We start from the raw sequence: 14,157 nt of genomic DNA on the forward strand, positions 1-14,157 counted from the left end.
AATAAAAATGTTCTGTCTTGTAGCTTGGAAATTATGGAACAGATGGCTTTACTGCAAGAGACATCTTATGAGCGACTTTACAGATGGACTCAAAGTAGGACTGAGATTCTTTTATGTGTATAAATATGATGGTGATTATTCCTTTAATTCTTTGATGTGGATTGAACTCAGCAAAAACCCTTTCCAATACTCACTAGCAAGGCTTTGAGTTTCGTTCTTGCTGAAAGATTTGTCTAAAAGCTAGCTTTTGTGAACCGAATGGTTAACTGGAGAGCCTCCCTTTTTTGGTCAAATCTCATCTGTTTGGAAAACCATATTATGTATCTGTATATTTAGATGTCTTCCCACAAAGAACAGTAATTACAGTTAGATAGTACTAGGAATTTGCTAAATGTATTGCATTTTGTTTTGTCACTAGTCACAGGAAAGTTCTGTTTTTTGAGAAGTGGCTTATTAAAAACAAACAAAGCCGACTTATTTTATCAGGATGCTCTTTTGAGTCACTGTAGGTGATTATTTTTTCATAATTCTTCTGGATTCAGGCATCAGTGCTAAATGTAACATCTCAGTAATGTAAAATGTAGATCCTTTTAGATTACTTCTCTCAAGACACTGACAACAAAAGGTGTGCAAATAGCTAGTGCAAAGGGAGATTAAATTTGTTGGCTATTCTTCAGTGGGTGCTGAATTCTCAGATAATGGTTGCAGTTTCATCCTAACAAAAATTCAGCATGATTATGGTGTTGTGTGATTTAGTTTATGTGATTTCGACATTCTTGCGTGGGCTTTGCAGGATTGTATAGTTATGTCATTAAAATGAAAGCAAAAACAAAGAAACAGAACATCCTCACAGCGTGGTTAAATGCTTGCTCCATTTTTTTTTCTCGGTAATTTGTCTGAGATGTGTCAGTCTCTTATAAAGGAGCCTGACAGAATTTTCATGGTTGAATGATTTAACATTTGTACATGGGTGCAAGCAGATAATAAGCTTCCTTTAGTTTTCACTTTTATTGAGATTTGTGATGGACATCCATTTTGCAGCGATGTACTTAAGAGGGGAAATTAATTGCATTAATACAAACAAAGACCAGGTAGCATATTCTGAAGGCTTCAAATCAAAAACCTTTGAATTTGTAGCCCATTTTCTTGTTTGTCAGCCTAAAGATAAATACTAAAGATATTGCAGTGTAAAGGCATTTTTATCTCTATTGATATTTTATAGATGAATGCAGGACTTTAACACAAGAATCATGTGACATTTCTCCAGTTCTTGCTCAAGCCATGGAAGCCTTACAAGATAGACCTGTTCTCTACAAGTAAGTCAGTGTTCATGACCATCTCTAATAAAAAGGAGTATTTTCAGCCTATGAAACTTGAAGACTGCCATTATTTGCAATATTAATGATAGTGACAGTTTAGTCTTCCATCACATTTGAAAAACATAATAAAAAACATATTCAAATTCTCTAAAATTCAGAGTTTCTTTGACATACTTATGACGTAGTAGATGTTGAACTTCTCCAGACTTTTTGCTTCATAAATACAACGACAGACTTCTTGTTTATATCTAAATGAGTTGTAACTTTTTGCTACTCTCATTGCAGGATTTTTCTGTAGAGAAAACGAGCTATCCAAAGCACATAATTGTCTCATTTAAATTTCCAAAGTGAAAAAATTGATTAGCTTTTGCTGAAGCGCTTCTGATAATGGGAACATTTTTTTAATAGTGACTGTACAAGTTATAATGGAAGACAAGCTGCTACATACGGGCTTCCAAAGCATAGGGGTGCTTAAATTATGTAGTAGTTCTCAGTTCTTGTTCAGAATTTGCTGAAGGGACTGTTTAATGTAAATTAAATGGTAGTTCGTAGACAACCACGAGGTGGCACTCTAAGAACTGTTTTTATTGGAGTGGCTTTATACCTGAGGAGATGATGTTTTACTGTTAGCTCTGGTACATTTAGCTTCTTTCATTCAGAGGTTTTATTTTGATTTTGCTCCTTACACACATTGCAGCCAGCTGGTATGTTAGGCTGTGGCAAGGGTTTGGAGAGCCCTTTTTAAAATTCTTTCTTACAGCTGCATAAGGTCATTCACAACATTTTATAGGATTCTTTGTAAATACATTTTGTATTTTCTGCAATAAATATTTTGTTAAATGATGCTACTTTGGAACTTCTTGAAACTGAAGTTTTGCTTTTTAAAACTGACTGTAAACAGCAAAAACTAAAAATACCTTCTGTATAAACCCACAGCTGTCCAGTTTAAAATGAATCTGCGGAAGAGACATTTTCTCCTAATTTCTTTCTTATTGCTACCAAAGTTTAATAAATAAATAAATAAATGATAGGGTGCTTTTTTTCTCTCCCAGAATGGCTGAAGTAAATGATAGTGTAGAAGATGGAACCATGCCTCTCTCACCATAGATTACTCTTGTCAAAAGTGCAGTACTGATGCTTTGTATTTTCAATCTAAAGATGACCTGTACCTTTGTACATACTAACTGCTGAGAACAGTTTAGAAATGAGGTGCTGTAAATAAGTAAACAAGAATTTGTAATGTTAATTTTAGGGTGGCAGAAAGATTGTACCATGGATGACCTTTTGGAAACTAAGTACAGATCTGAAAAATATATTTCACTTTGCTTTTACTTTGTATTTCTAACAGAAACATTGAAAACTGCTTAGTAGATAATACATGGACTCATAGCTCAAAGCAGTGTTCCTCGTCCATCCTCCACCCTGATTTTCAAAGCTTTTCCACTGCCGCCTTCTTCTCCTCACAAATGATTATTACTACTTTACTGGGTTTTTGGAAATTTGGAACAGGACTGGAAAGAATCTAAATGTTATTTTCTTCCCCCAAAATAATAATAAATAGTCTGTTTCTAGAACAAATAATTGTTACTAATTCGTTTTTATGCTTGTAGGATTTTCACATTGTGATACCCTACTTTTCTGAGACCAAAATCAAAATGAGTTGCTTTTTCTTTTTTAAACAAAGTTATCACTACTAACTGCTGGTTTCAAATCAAATGGATCTTACAATCTCAATATTATATTATACTGCTGTATTTGCAATTACATAACTGTTTATTGGGGGGGAGGAAAGCTTAACCACTTTCTCCTAAGATTGGAGATTTTTTGCTGCAATGCTGCTATTCCTGAACTGTGGACAGTCAGCAGATTCTGTATTTCTCTCATATGTAACTGTATAAATTTTGTAATTAATGATTGTTTAAAGGCTTTTTATCAACCTCTTCTTAAAAAATAAAGCAGATCTTTACTCTATGAATAAGCAAGTATGTTGTAAGAAATATACTGAAAAAGAAACTTCAAGATTCTTCCCTCCCCCCCTTTAATAGTAACTTACATTAAAAAAGAGCAAACATAGATGATTCATTGAACTATTTATAGCATAAGAAAAATCAAATTGAATGTAACTTGAAACATGTATGACACAGTGTATTATTTCCCTTTGTATTTTGTCCTCCACATCTGTCTAATTGTGAGCACAGTGCTTACTTAATTTCAATCAGTGAGTAACATGCTTTCTATTATTATTATTTTATTTTTATATCTGTTCAGCTGCTGGGTGTCACGGGTAAGTGACACCAAGCCTACTCTTTGGCATTTCTTCTTTTATGTTGGGAAAATATGCTGTTGTCTTTTTTTATTTTTTCCTCTTTGTAATTTGTGGACCGTGTTCAAAATACTTAAATTCTGTTTTTCAAATAAGTAATTGTTCCATTGCTTTCAGAGGTCCTGTTAGTAACCGGATAAATCAGGGATGTTAGCAGTGTTCATTTCCCACCCATCAGTTGTTATTATGCTTTATCCCCAGCAGGAAAGTAGCCTTCTCAAGAACGAGTTGTGCTATCTTCTGGGTACCTTCTCTATTACCAGTATGCCATTTGAGTTTACGCACTGAGTTACAATTATCCATGCTTTAAATATGTAACTAGATTCATTTGATTGACACCGAACAACTATGTGCAAATAACTTTGTAGCTACAAATCATCTGATGATCTAGAAGGAGGTAGCTTTGTGTTGTGGTGCAACAATTTGCTTCTTCTGTCTTCAGTTGTGGGCCACATGTGAACAAGAGTCCTAGACCTGTCAGTCCATGCTTATATGTACAAAAGTGGAAATGATTTTTTCATTTCTTTATTTGTGCATGGTAAGTGAATGGAAGGGTCAAGGAAAAGCCATCTATAGTATTTGTTACATAGAGTCAATAACGTCAGGAAGTTTTTAGAGCTGTATAGTGGAAGGATTGGTGCAAGTTTATTAGAACTATAGAAGTGATTACTTGTACTAACTGTAAAACTGAAGAGATTAAGTGTGATAGTGTGACCTTTGTTTTACCCATTTTCATGTTTTGGTAACAGGTACACTCTGGATGAGTTTGGAACAGCTCGAAGGAGTGCTGTAGTCCGTGGCTTTATAGATGCTCTGACTAGAGGAGGTCTGGGAGGTACTCCCCGCCCTATTGAAATGCACTCCCATGATCCTCTGAGGTACTGTACTGAGAACATATAAGGAATAATCCTTTTACCTCTTCACACTTTGAATCCCTCACACTATAAACCCCTGATTCACGCAGAAATTTCTCTCTCTATTTAGGTATGTAGGAGACATGCTGGCCTGGCTGCATCAAGCTACAGCTTCTGAAAAAGAACATCTGGAAGCTATATTGAAGCTTGTAACTATTCAAGGTACTACTAGATTTCAAAACATATATTAAGGAGTGATAAGAAAGAAAGTTAAGAAGTATTAAGAGTGGGCTTAGGCTTTGAGAGTTTAAGTTTTCATTTTACTGGGATTAACTTCAGAATAACATATGGTTGCATTCTATCAGAAGTCCTTACCAAAAAAGAATACTTCAATTTGCTTTCTTTTCATTTTCCTATGCTCATAATAGGTTTACACTAAATTTACAGAGATGTTTTGAGCTGTAACTGAGAGTTCAGAATTGTCCATAAGATTTAAATATATCTCTCTGAAAACATTTTTTTTTTTGAGAATTGTTATTCCTTACTCTGTTCCTTCCATGCTACAAGTAAGGAAATTTTCATGTGTCAAGTAATAGGTTTCTGAAGGTCGAAGTAAGTCACTGTAAATACAGCTTTATGATAACAAATATATCACTTGTTAATAAAAATATTCATTTATTAATGAAACTATAGATTCTCATGCAGATTTTTCAGCAGCTTTTCTCTTTTAAGTACATTGAACTTGAGAACTTCTGTAAAAGCTGTAATGGGATTGGCCTCCACAGCTTCAGCCAGAGACTTACAACTGAGTGAATGTATTTGATTTGCTTAGTAACAAACCTTGTGCAAGAGCTTACATTTGATCTGTATTTTTGGTGAGTTTTCCAGATCATGAATTTTAATTTAGTCCTTCTTTGGGATTTGAAGTTAATACGCATTCTCATTTTCCTTATTGCTGGAAATACAAAGTGGCTTTTGCAATTAAAGGTATATGAGCAAGGAGATTGTTTAAAAGAAGTAGGAACTGTAAATCAAACTAAAAAGGAATGTTGTTTTTTAACCACAGTTACAGCATACTACAGAAGTTGATTTAATTTACTGGAAGTATCTCAGAGAGAGAATAAAGTAGGCCTCATGATGGTTATATGGTAGGGAAAAAAACACAATTCTGATCTAATGCTTCTGCTGTAACTATGGAGTCTTTCAGGAAAAGCTGGCCACACAGGATGGTTCTGCATCTGGTTCTGCAGTTGGCTGTGCTGTTGCCCGGTCTTCTATTCCATTCTGAAGTTGTCCTACCTCCTTGTGCAGTGCTTTGTCTAACTATTAAATCCTTCAGTCTTCTGGCAGGATGTCAGGCTGAGATGCTGTGACCTTCTAAGTAGATGTATTTAGAGAATTTTAACCATAAGTCAGAGTAAACTACTTAAGAATACAGAGAATAGAAATATTTACAGGAAAAAAAATAGAAAAAAATCACCAGGTCAGAACTTCTTTCCAAGAGACCAATATAAACAAGATATTCAGTCTTGCAAGCAAAAAGATAAGCAAACAAATGTTTTTGTTCTTTGACATCACTGTTGCCTGCTTTTCAGAAGAAGTAAAGTGGGGTTCTTACCTTCACAGTGGAACCAACAAATCCTTGAAGGATGCATCTATTAACTGTTCCTCTGCTTCTCTGGGAAAAAATTTTGATGATGAGTATGGTTGTAGGATAAAATCTGTAAGAGGAAACAGTACTTAACAGGATGCCACTGAATTTAGCAAGAACCCTTAAGTGTGAAATGCAGTTTTATGGTTCCGGTTAAATAGATTGAGATTATATGCTTCATATAAAAGCAGATCACAAATTGTACAAATTTGTACAGAAATGATTGTTTACAGTATGTGTGGTACTGAGAAATTTGAGGTGAATCATCTATATTGTTGCACAGTCTTCAGGTGTCTGGTTGCACAGGCTACAGCAGAAGTTAAGTTAGTTTAACTTGTCCATTTATAAGTGGACATCTTGTTGATATGTGGTTAGAGAGAATGAGAGTGATTTGCTTTGCACAGGGCTAATCTTCCTAACAAAAGATAGTTCCAATATAGGCATTTCTCAAGACTTCATCAGCAGTGTTTTGTTTTGTTCTTCTCTATTCCCTGCAGAGGGAGACCAAGCAACTAGCATAGAGTATGAGTGATTTTGAAGGTGAAATTTAGAGAAATACTATCTTAACCTGTACTAAATTAGTCCAATGTTTTATCTTCACTTTCAGTTTGAATCATTTTTGGAGGGGGAAGTGCATTTATTATTTTAGGTCAGGGACATCTGAGTTCATATCACTGCTAAGCTGTCCTATAAGCCCTGTATAATTTCAGGACTATGGAGAAGGTGGTGAATTGCACTGACACAAAAATCTTCCCCCTCTCTTTATAAAAGAAAAAATGTGGATGGAGACAGATGTAGATTGGGTCCCGGTAGAAGGCCTGTGAGTACCATTTTGGAGAGATGTTCACTGTTTTGACTTTAGAGACAACAGAATCTATATCCCATAACTAAGTACTTAGGAGTAAGTTTTAAAAAGTTTTAAAATTATAAGCTTGCAAACGTTAGCCCTTGGAAATTTATCTGGTCAAAAAAAAAGCCATTAAAATTTTAAGCACTGTAAAGTTCAGAATAGGTAAATGGTTTTGCATTGTACTGGACCTAAAAGTGATTTTGAGTCTCTTAAGAGTTGTTTAATCCTTCCATGTCACTGCATCTTGCTAATAATGGCAATGCTTATATAATCAGTTGTGTTGGAAGATTTCTTTTTGCTCTTTGCTTAGTCTGAAATACTCTGATTGGATCTGAAAGTGTATGTGATGGCACAAGCATATGATATACCAAAATTGTAATTCCATGTTCCTTGCTATTTGAACTTGTATATTTTTGCAGCTAAAATTTCATACCCAAGAACTTGTTAATGAGTCAGTCTGGTTTAGAAACATGATTGCAAAGATGTGCTTGTTTTATCGATGAACCATAAAAAGGTGGCTGTTCCTACCAAAGAAATGTGTGAATTATTAGGATGTGCTGGGGAGTTACCTGTGACATAACAGGCCATGAACCTCGTGGTTTGTAATCTTGCTTTCTTCCCTGGTGTTAATACCTAAATATATAAACATATTTTTATGACCTTACTGATTTAGAATGTTGAAGTTCTTAGCTATGAGCACCATACTGAATTTAGTTGTTTCTTCTCATGTGGTTTTTCATGTGTCTTGATGTAAAGAAGCATTGTCACATGTCTCTAATTTTCTATATTTTTTTTTCTCGGAGAGGTAATCTCTTTTAGTGTGAAATAAGATCTGTAAAATACAGCTTCAGGTCGCCTGATTTTTATCACAGTCAATTTGTTTACTGTTCATTGCATGGGTCCCATCGGAAGATGAACTCCTGTTGACAAGTTTTAAATTAGAATTAAACTATTGCTGTCTCCATAAATCTATTCCAAGTTGTTACTGAAGTGAGAGCTTGAAGATCTGTTGCTTTCAGTTTGATTGATTTATGACAGCAGTGGTTGCCATGCAACAATTAATTTGTGTTTCATGATAAGACAGGGCAATATTCTCTTTCGTATATAGTTTGTTCTCTGAAAGATTAGTTTCAACTGCTGCTAGGAAGGAAGCATTTGCTAATGGTATGGTACAATACAGTTTGGAGGTACACGTGATGTAAGTTATAACAATGCCATGAGCACATCACTCTCAGAAGTGTATATTTGCAGTTCAGGCCTTTCATAATGGTACGTACTGTTGCTCCTTGAGCATCTCAGTGCCCCCCTTTGTTGGGTTGTTTATTTTTTGGTTTCAGGAAGTGCTGATGCTGAGCATCTCTGTGACTGATTCTGGCTAAAACGTTTTTCTTCCTCTTGTTTCTTCTCCCTCAAATCCCCAGGCACTGTGTTGTGCTAGGGAGCAATTGCATAGCATAAGGTAATGATGAGTCTTCAGGACAGTTTTGTCATACAACCATTTCTTAATGGTTAGATTTGAAATTCAGTGGAGATACAAGCTAGTCTCATGAAGAAAAGAACATGCCTTTCATAATGTTGTTTTTTTTTTTAATGCAGGAGTAGCTCTTATATTTATTTGTTTTATAGTCTTGAGGAAAAGAGAAATTTGCATGATCTTAGCATGTGCTTGCATTCGCTGTAGGTGTGGAAGAAAATATTCAAGAAGTAGTTGGGCACATCACAGAAGGTGTTTGCAGGCCTCTAAAGGTATGGTATATTGCTTTTCTTAGTGCTCTAAATATGTTGAAACAAAGTCTGTTATTTTTTCTCAGAACATTTCTACACTGTACTGTCATCATTCCTTGGTTAAAACTATATTCTCAATGCTGAGAATTGTAACGCCCTTCAAAATTAAGGGTTCTATCACTCATGGGTATGTAGTTAATGGTCTAATTAGAAACAGTCATACAGTTAGAGGTGCCAGGATATTAAATCTGTGTCTTGATCTGTTTTGCTTTTCCTGAAGTTCAGTGTTACTTATCACCAAAAATTTAGCTCTGGGATCAGAATATGGGAACAGATGTAGTAGGTCAGATGGAAAAACATTTTAACTTCGTACTGTTTTTTATAGTGCCCATGTTATTTTCTTAAAGGATGTTGTGGAAGTGTGTTAAGATACTCCTGCAGAATAGTTTCCTCAACTGTTTGTGGGCTTACTAAGGACTTACTGAACTGTAGCTTCTGTCTTTGTACTTAACAGACCTCAGTAGATTTTTCTTCCATGAATGTGTCATGTTGGTATAAAACGTTGGTGTTCATAACATATCTAGCAAGAGGGAAGTGCACAGATTAAGTTCAGGCTTTTTGAAAACTCAGCTCCTGTTGATTTTCTCTTGTTTAGTAACTCTAGCTCTTGTATTGAAAGAAACAGTGAGAAGTGTTTCCTAGTTATCAATCTTTTCTCAACCATTTTTAGTTCCACAGTGTGCTTTAAGATTTCTTCAGGCCGTACTCTGTCCAAGGGACTGTACTCAGTAATATACCCCTGTTCAAATATCCTTCTATGCAACAAAGAAAATGGGTATATATGTATGCTTCTGTACATACATAGGAATTGGAGAGTAAAGTACAGCTGAATGTTGAAATTAACTTTGTGCATTGAGCTTTGCAAATAAGAGTCAAAAATTATTCTTCATATTTGGTCTCCAACTTGAGTGCAAAAGGAGCATAATCTTAGTTGATTCTCTCTGCAGCTGGCTCAGCCAAGAAGGCACTGCTGCACATTGTGCTCCACTGAACAGCAGACAAATAACTTGGAGATTGGATGGTGGTCTGTATGTAGCCCTTTCACGCAGGCATGTGGGAGAATAGTGCACTGATAAGTCACTGACTTACACTGCTTCATGAGTGCCCAGAACTTGACCTTGGGACAGCTTTTTATGGTGAATTGAGACTGTGTGTCCCATGGAGACAAGACATCAACTGTCCAAGTGTAAAGAAAGTCAGTACTGTTTTGGTCTGTGTAACCAATATCTCCTGGTTGAGATAAACAGTCAACATAGCTGCTTGTTAGTTATAAAAATATCTAGTTACATACCGGGAGCAGATATGTGATATCTCCTTAAAGTAAAGGAGAGATTAATTCAGGAGAAATATTGTCTTTTGGGAAAAATGCCTAATGCTTTGAATATTCCAAATTGCTGCATGAAGCTAATGATCATTGGTTATTGTTTAGGGATTCTGCAGCTGCTTGTGCTCTGTTCAGTGCTAAGGAGAATTCCAGTATGTACTGGTGTTAATTCATAAAATGATCTCAGTATTTTGAAATTTTCAGTAACAATTTGCAACAAAAACCTATAAGGGAATATTTAGTGGTGAGGGGGTAATTTAATTTAATTTAATTTTTTAAGGATTTTTTTTTTTTTTTTTTAGAAATAGCTGCTTGTTTTCTACCCAGAGGCTTGGCAACCCCAGAAATACATTGGTTCAAGCAAAAAGTTATAGTTAAGATGGCATTGTCTCTTGTTAGTTTTTGTTGTTGTTGTTGTTCTTTCCTTTTAATTTATTTCTCAAAAGTCAGCATCAAATTATACATAAAATGATAGAGATTGTCTTTTAGAGTGTATGACTGGAAGGACTTCTGCTTATGCTGCAGGTTAGGATTGAGCAGGTGATTGTTGCTGAGCCAGGAGCAGTTCTACTGTACAAGATTTCTAATCTTCTCAAGTTCTACCACCATACAATCAGGTATGCAAAATGTGAAGTTTGTTAAGGATGTCTTTATTCTAAGTATAATGATTAGAATTAGGAAGGGTTTTCTTGGCCTTGTGTACTGTACTATCAAAGAGAAACGTGCATGGTACCAAGCAAATGTCATTTGTTGTCACTTTTCATACAGAGTCTGCTTTGGAATACAGCATCGATTTGATAAATAGATAAAGGATATTCTGTTACTTCTCTATCTGGATGCCAATAGTATGTTAAAAAACTACTGAAAGCATCTAAGGTGACAAAGCCAGGTGTCCCTGTGAAGAAAATGCTAGAATTAAATTAAATTCTCTCTAGAAATTCTAATTTTTTCTTCCTTTAATAGCTGTGTTTGGTTACCACATTTTCTGATAGAGCACTTGCATTTTCCTGCTGACAAGGTGCTTGCTTTATGCTGTATCTTGGTGTTCAAGGTTTACCAGTCATCTTCCCAACTTTCAGGTGCCCCCAAGAACAAAGAAGCAGGTGGAGAATCAGAATCACTGTTTTTTATAGATGGTGGCCTTAGGGTTAGCAGTAGTTGATATTGGTTAGAAAGAACAATAGTAGGAAAATGTTCCTCCACAGCCCTGGACTGAAGTGCTGAGAATCTGAGTCACTCGTGTTATGACTTGAGCTCACGTTCAGTGTTTAGGAATTGGATAGAATGGAATAAATGGTTCTTGAGCATCTACTGCTGCATCTAAATTCTTCAAGTGTGGTGGCACTACAGGTCTCTGGTAGAACACACACAGGACTTACGTTTTGCTCAGTATTATAAAAGAAAAAGAATAAATTATTCCTATTCTTATTGTCAAAACAGCTGCAAGATTTTTGTCATTTTTCTGTCTCCAAAGTCTGTTTCCCAGTAGTTATAAAGCAACTGAAAATGCAGTGTTAAAATGGAAGGTCTGAGGCAGTCTTACCTGTTGCTTTTTCTCCTGCAAGCGATGTACTGTTTGAAGATCACTGAAGTATCTCCTGTCAGCTGAATAATTACCTCTGTATACAGGAAGCATGCCTGATTGATAAAAGGAAATCCATGACATATGACGTGTGGCCCATTAAATGTGACAAGATTGTGTTCTGAAAATCACGCCAGGCATTAGCCCTATTATGATGCAGTGAACTTTTTACCTGCCACTTTTGTAGCTCAGAAGTATTTTTACATTAGACAAAAGTGCTAAACTTCAGATAGGCTATACATAAAAGTTATATCCGCTTGATAGCATGGTTAATTGTGCTTGTTCTCACAGACAATAAGCATATCTCTTGAAAGCCAGTGTGGCTGTTCCTACAATTCCTACGTCTTCGACTTTGAAAACTCTGTATATGAAATGCTTTCTAAAGTGTCTGACCTTGTCATGTAGTTAATCTCTGTTTTGTTTTCAGTGGTATTGTAGGAAACAGTGCAGCCACACTACTGACAACAATAGAAGAAATGCATTTGTTGAGTAAGAAGATATTCTTTAACAGCCTGAGTCTTCATGCAAGTAAACTAATGGACAAGGTTTGTTTCAAAATCATGCATCTTTCATATTTAAGATCTCAAGCTTTCATTTTCCTTTTATCATTAGACGAATGGCTGTTTTAGACTTCAACTTTTCCTAAAATTGATAATTTTTTTATTTCTATGTGCTGGCTGTAGAATTCAATTTAAAAATAAAGATCCTGCATGTCTGTTTTTTTATATTTTATTAGTGTCAGTGAATATGGCTAAAAATAGCATTATTAGCTGCATTTGTTTACAGAGCAGCAGAGCAGTTTACATAGTTGTAAGATCTATGACAAACAGAAAAATTAATGCTGAAATTTCCCTTAGTCGCAGGGTCAGCTAATTGGGCTAGATAATTTGTATTGCAGCATCATCTGATCAGTAATTACTCGTGTAAATAGTGCCTTTTTTGAAGTTATGAAATAAATCTCAGGACGGCAAGCTGAGTAAAAGAAAAACTTGACCTTTTCTGTCTTTTATAAAACCCACGAAAATTGTTGCTGTTAGAAGCAGAATATACTTTTGTTAACTAGACAACTGCACCAAAGCCAGCATTGCTTCCCTGATATCTTTTCTTCTCCCAGTGTTTGCTTTGAGCTTCATTTCCATGAACTTGCCATTGTTCAGTACCTGAAACAGTTCTTGTTAAACTCTCCCTGCTGTATTCGTAGCAGGTTGCTGTTGGTGGATCCACCAATTAAATTTCAGCTTTCTGAGATCTCAGCAAAATGAAAGCAAATGGTTAGGCTGCACATGTAGTCACTATGGGAGGGTATTGTAATCCACTTTGACTGCTTAGTCCCCTCAGTTTCCAGCCTGGATGTGACTGGCTGTAGACACTGCTGTTGGAGTTGAATTTGTGTTTAATGACTTTAAATGAAGGTGGTGAATGTATGGCTACCTTCAATGGCACTTCACTGCAAGCCATTCACAATAATGAATTGGCATACCAGCCTACTGTGTGATGTCAGAAGTATTCGTTTTTCTCACAAACACATTTTGTAAATTAAATCTGACATTGACAATTTTACATTGCATATATGCACTAAACAATCTATCCTCAGGGTATGATGGAGGTCAAAGACTTAGAGACTCCCAGTTGATTAGATGCAAAGTAACAAAGACATCTGCAATTATTTATGAATCTGTCCTTCAGGAATTAACAACTGGCTAATAGTACACATGAGAAGAATTCTTACTGTACTGATGTGTAGGTCTTGTAGCTGAGAGTTTGGGCAGTCCAGTGAATCACCTTATGTTATTTTCCTTTGTGAGTGGACTTCTGAAATGATAGAATCATGTTCTATCTCCTTGTGACAAAAATTAGTTTTCCTTCCCCAAAAACAAAAGTTAGTAGGCTGAATTACACCCAGAGAAGTATTTGTTTTCGTGAGATAAAAACCTTACTTTAACTTAAATTTAATTCTCCTGTTACTTAGTTTACTCTTAAATTTGCAGATAGCCAGCTCATATGCCTTTTCGTATGTGTCCATTAATTTAGCAATGAAAGTTGCAATGTTAGTAAATACTGAGGAATCATTAAGTTGCTTTTTGTCACCCAGGTCTTTTCTTATTAATGTGTATTTAGGCCACAGCAGTACATAAATAGACGTCTCTTCATAGTCCAATGTATTTACCAGATTTTTGCTATGGATCCAGTGCAGTTATTTCCAGAACTTCCTTTTTTTTTTTTTTAGTTTAAAATTAAAGTACTGGAAAACAGACCTTTGTTCTTACATATATGATTACAGATGGCTTTGTTGCTGATGTGTTATACACAAAGAGAATGCTCACTTGTAAAATTAGTAAATTACTTTTCACTTCTGCAGTCCGGAAAGTATAAATATATATTTTTTTTCACAGGCCTGTTTCAAAGAATATCAGCTGTCCATTATTTTGATTAAATCACCATTTTTGTGATAATATCCTCTCAGTATCA

General features: G+C 35.5%; 1 protein-coding gene across 2 annotated transcripts in view; it reads left to right on the plus strand.

The window, feature by feature from the left end:
• Positions 1-14,157, plus strand: part of COG6 (component of oligomeric golgi complex 6) — a 48,402-nt gene that overhangs the window by 15,506 nt on the left and 18,739 nt on the right. For both annotated transcript variants that reach the window (XM_065730293.1, XM_065730294.1), the window contains exons 7-13: positions 24-94; positions 1,223-1,316; positions 4,392-4,520; positions 4,627-4,718; positions 8,679-8,743; positions 10,632-10,723; positions 12,116-12,233. In XM_065730293.1, the coding sequence (XP_065586365.1) occupies positions 24-94; positions 1,223-1,316; positions 4,392-4,520; positions 4,627-4,718; positions 8,679-8,743; positions 10,632-10,723; positions 12,116-12,233 (661 nt within the window). The remainder of the gene's footprint in view (positions 1-23; positions 95-1,222; positions 1,317-4,391; positions 4,521-4,626; positions 4,719-8,678; positions 8,744-10,631; positions 10,724-12,115; positions 12,234-14,157) is intronic.

Source organism: Cyrtonyx montezumae, unplaced genomic scaffold, assembly GCF_038088225.1.
Source record: "Cyrtonyx montezumae isolate F1298 unplaced genomic scaffold, pur_monq_1.0 scaffold_12, whole genome shotgun sequence".
Lineage (NCBI taxonomy): Eukaryota > Metazoa > Chordata > Aves > Galliformes > Odontophoridae > Cyrtonyx > Cyrtonyx montezumae.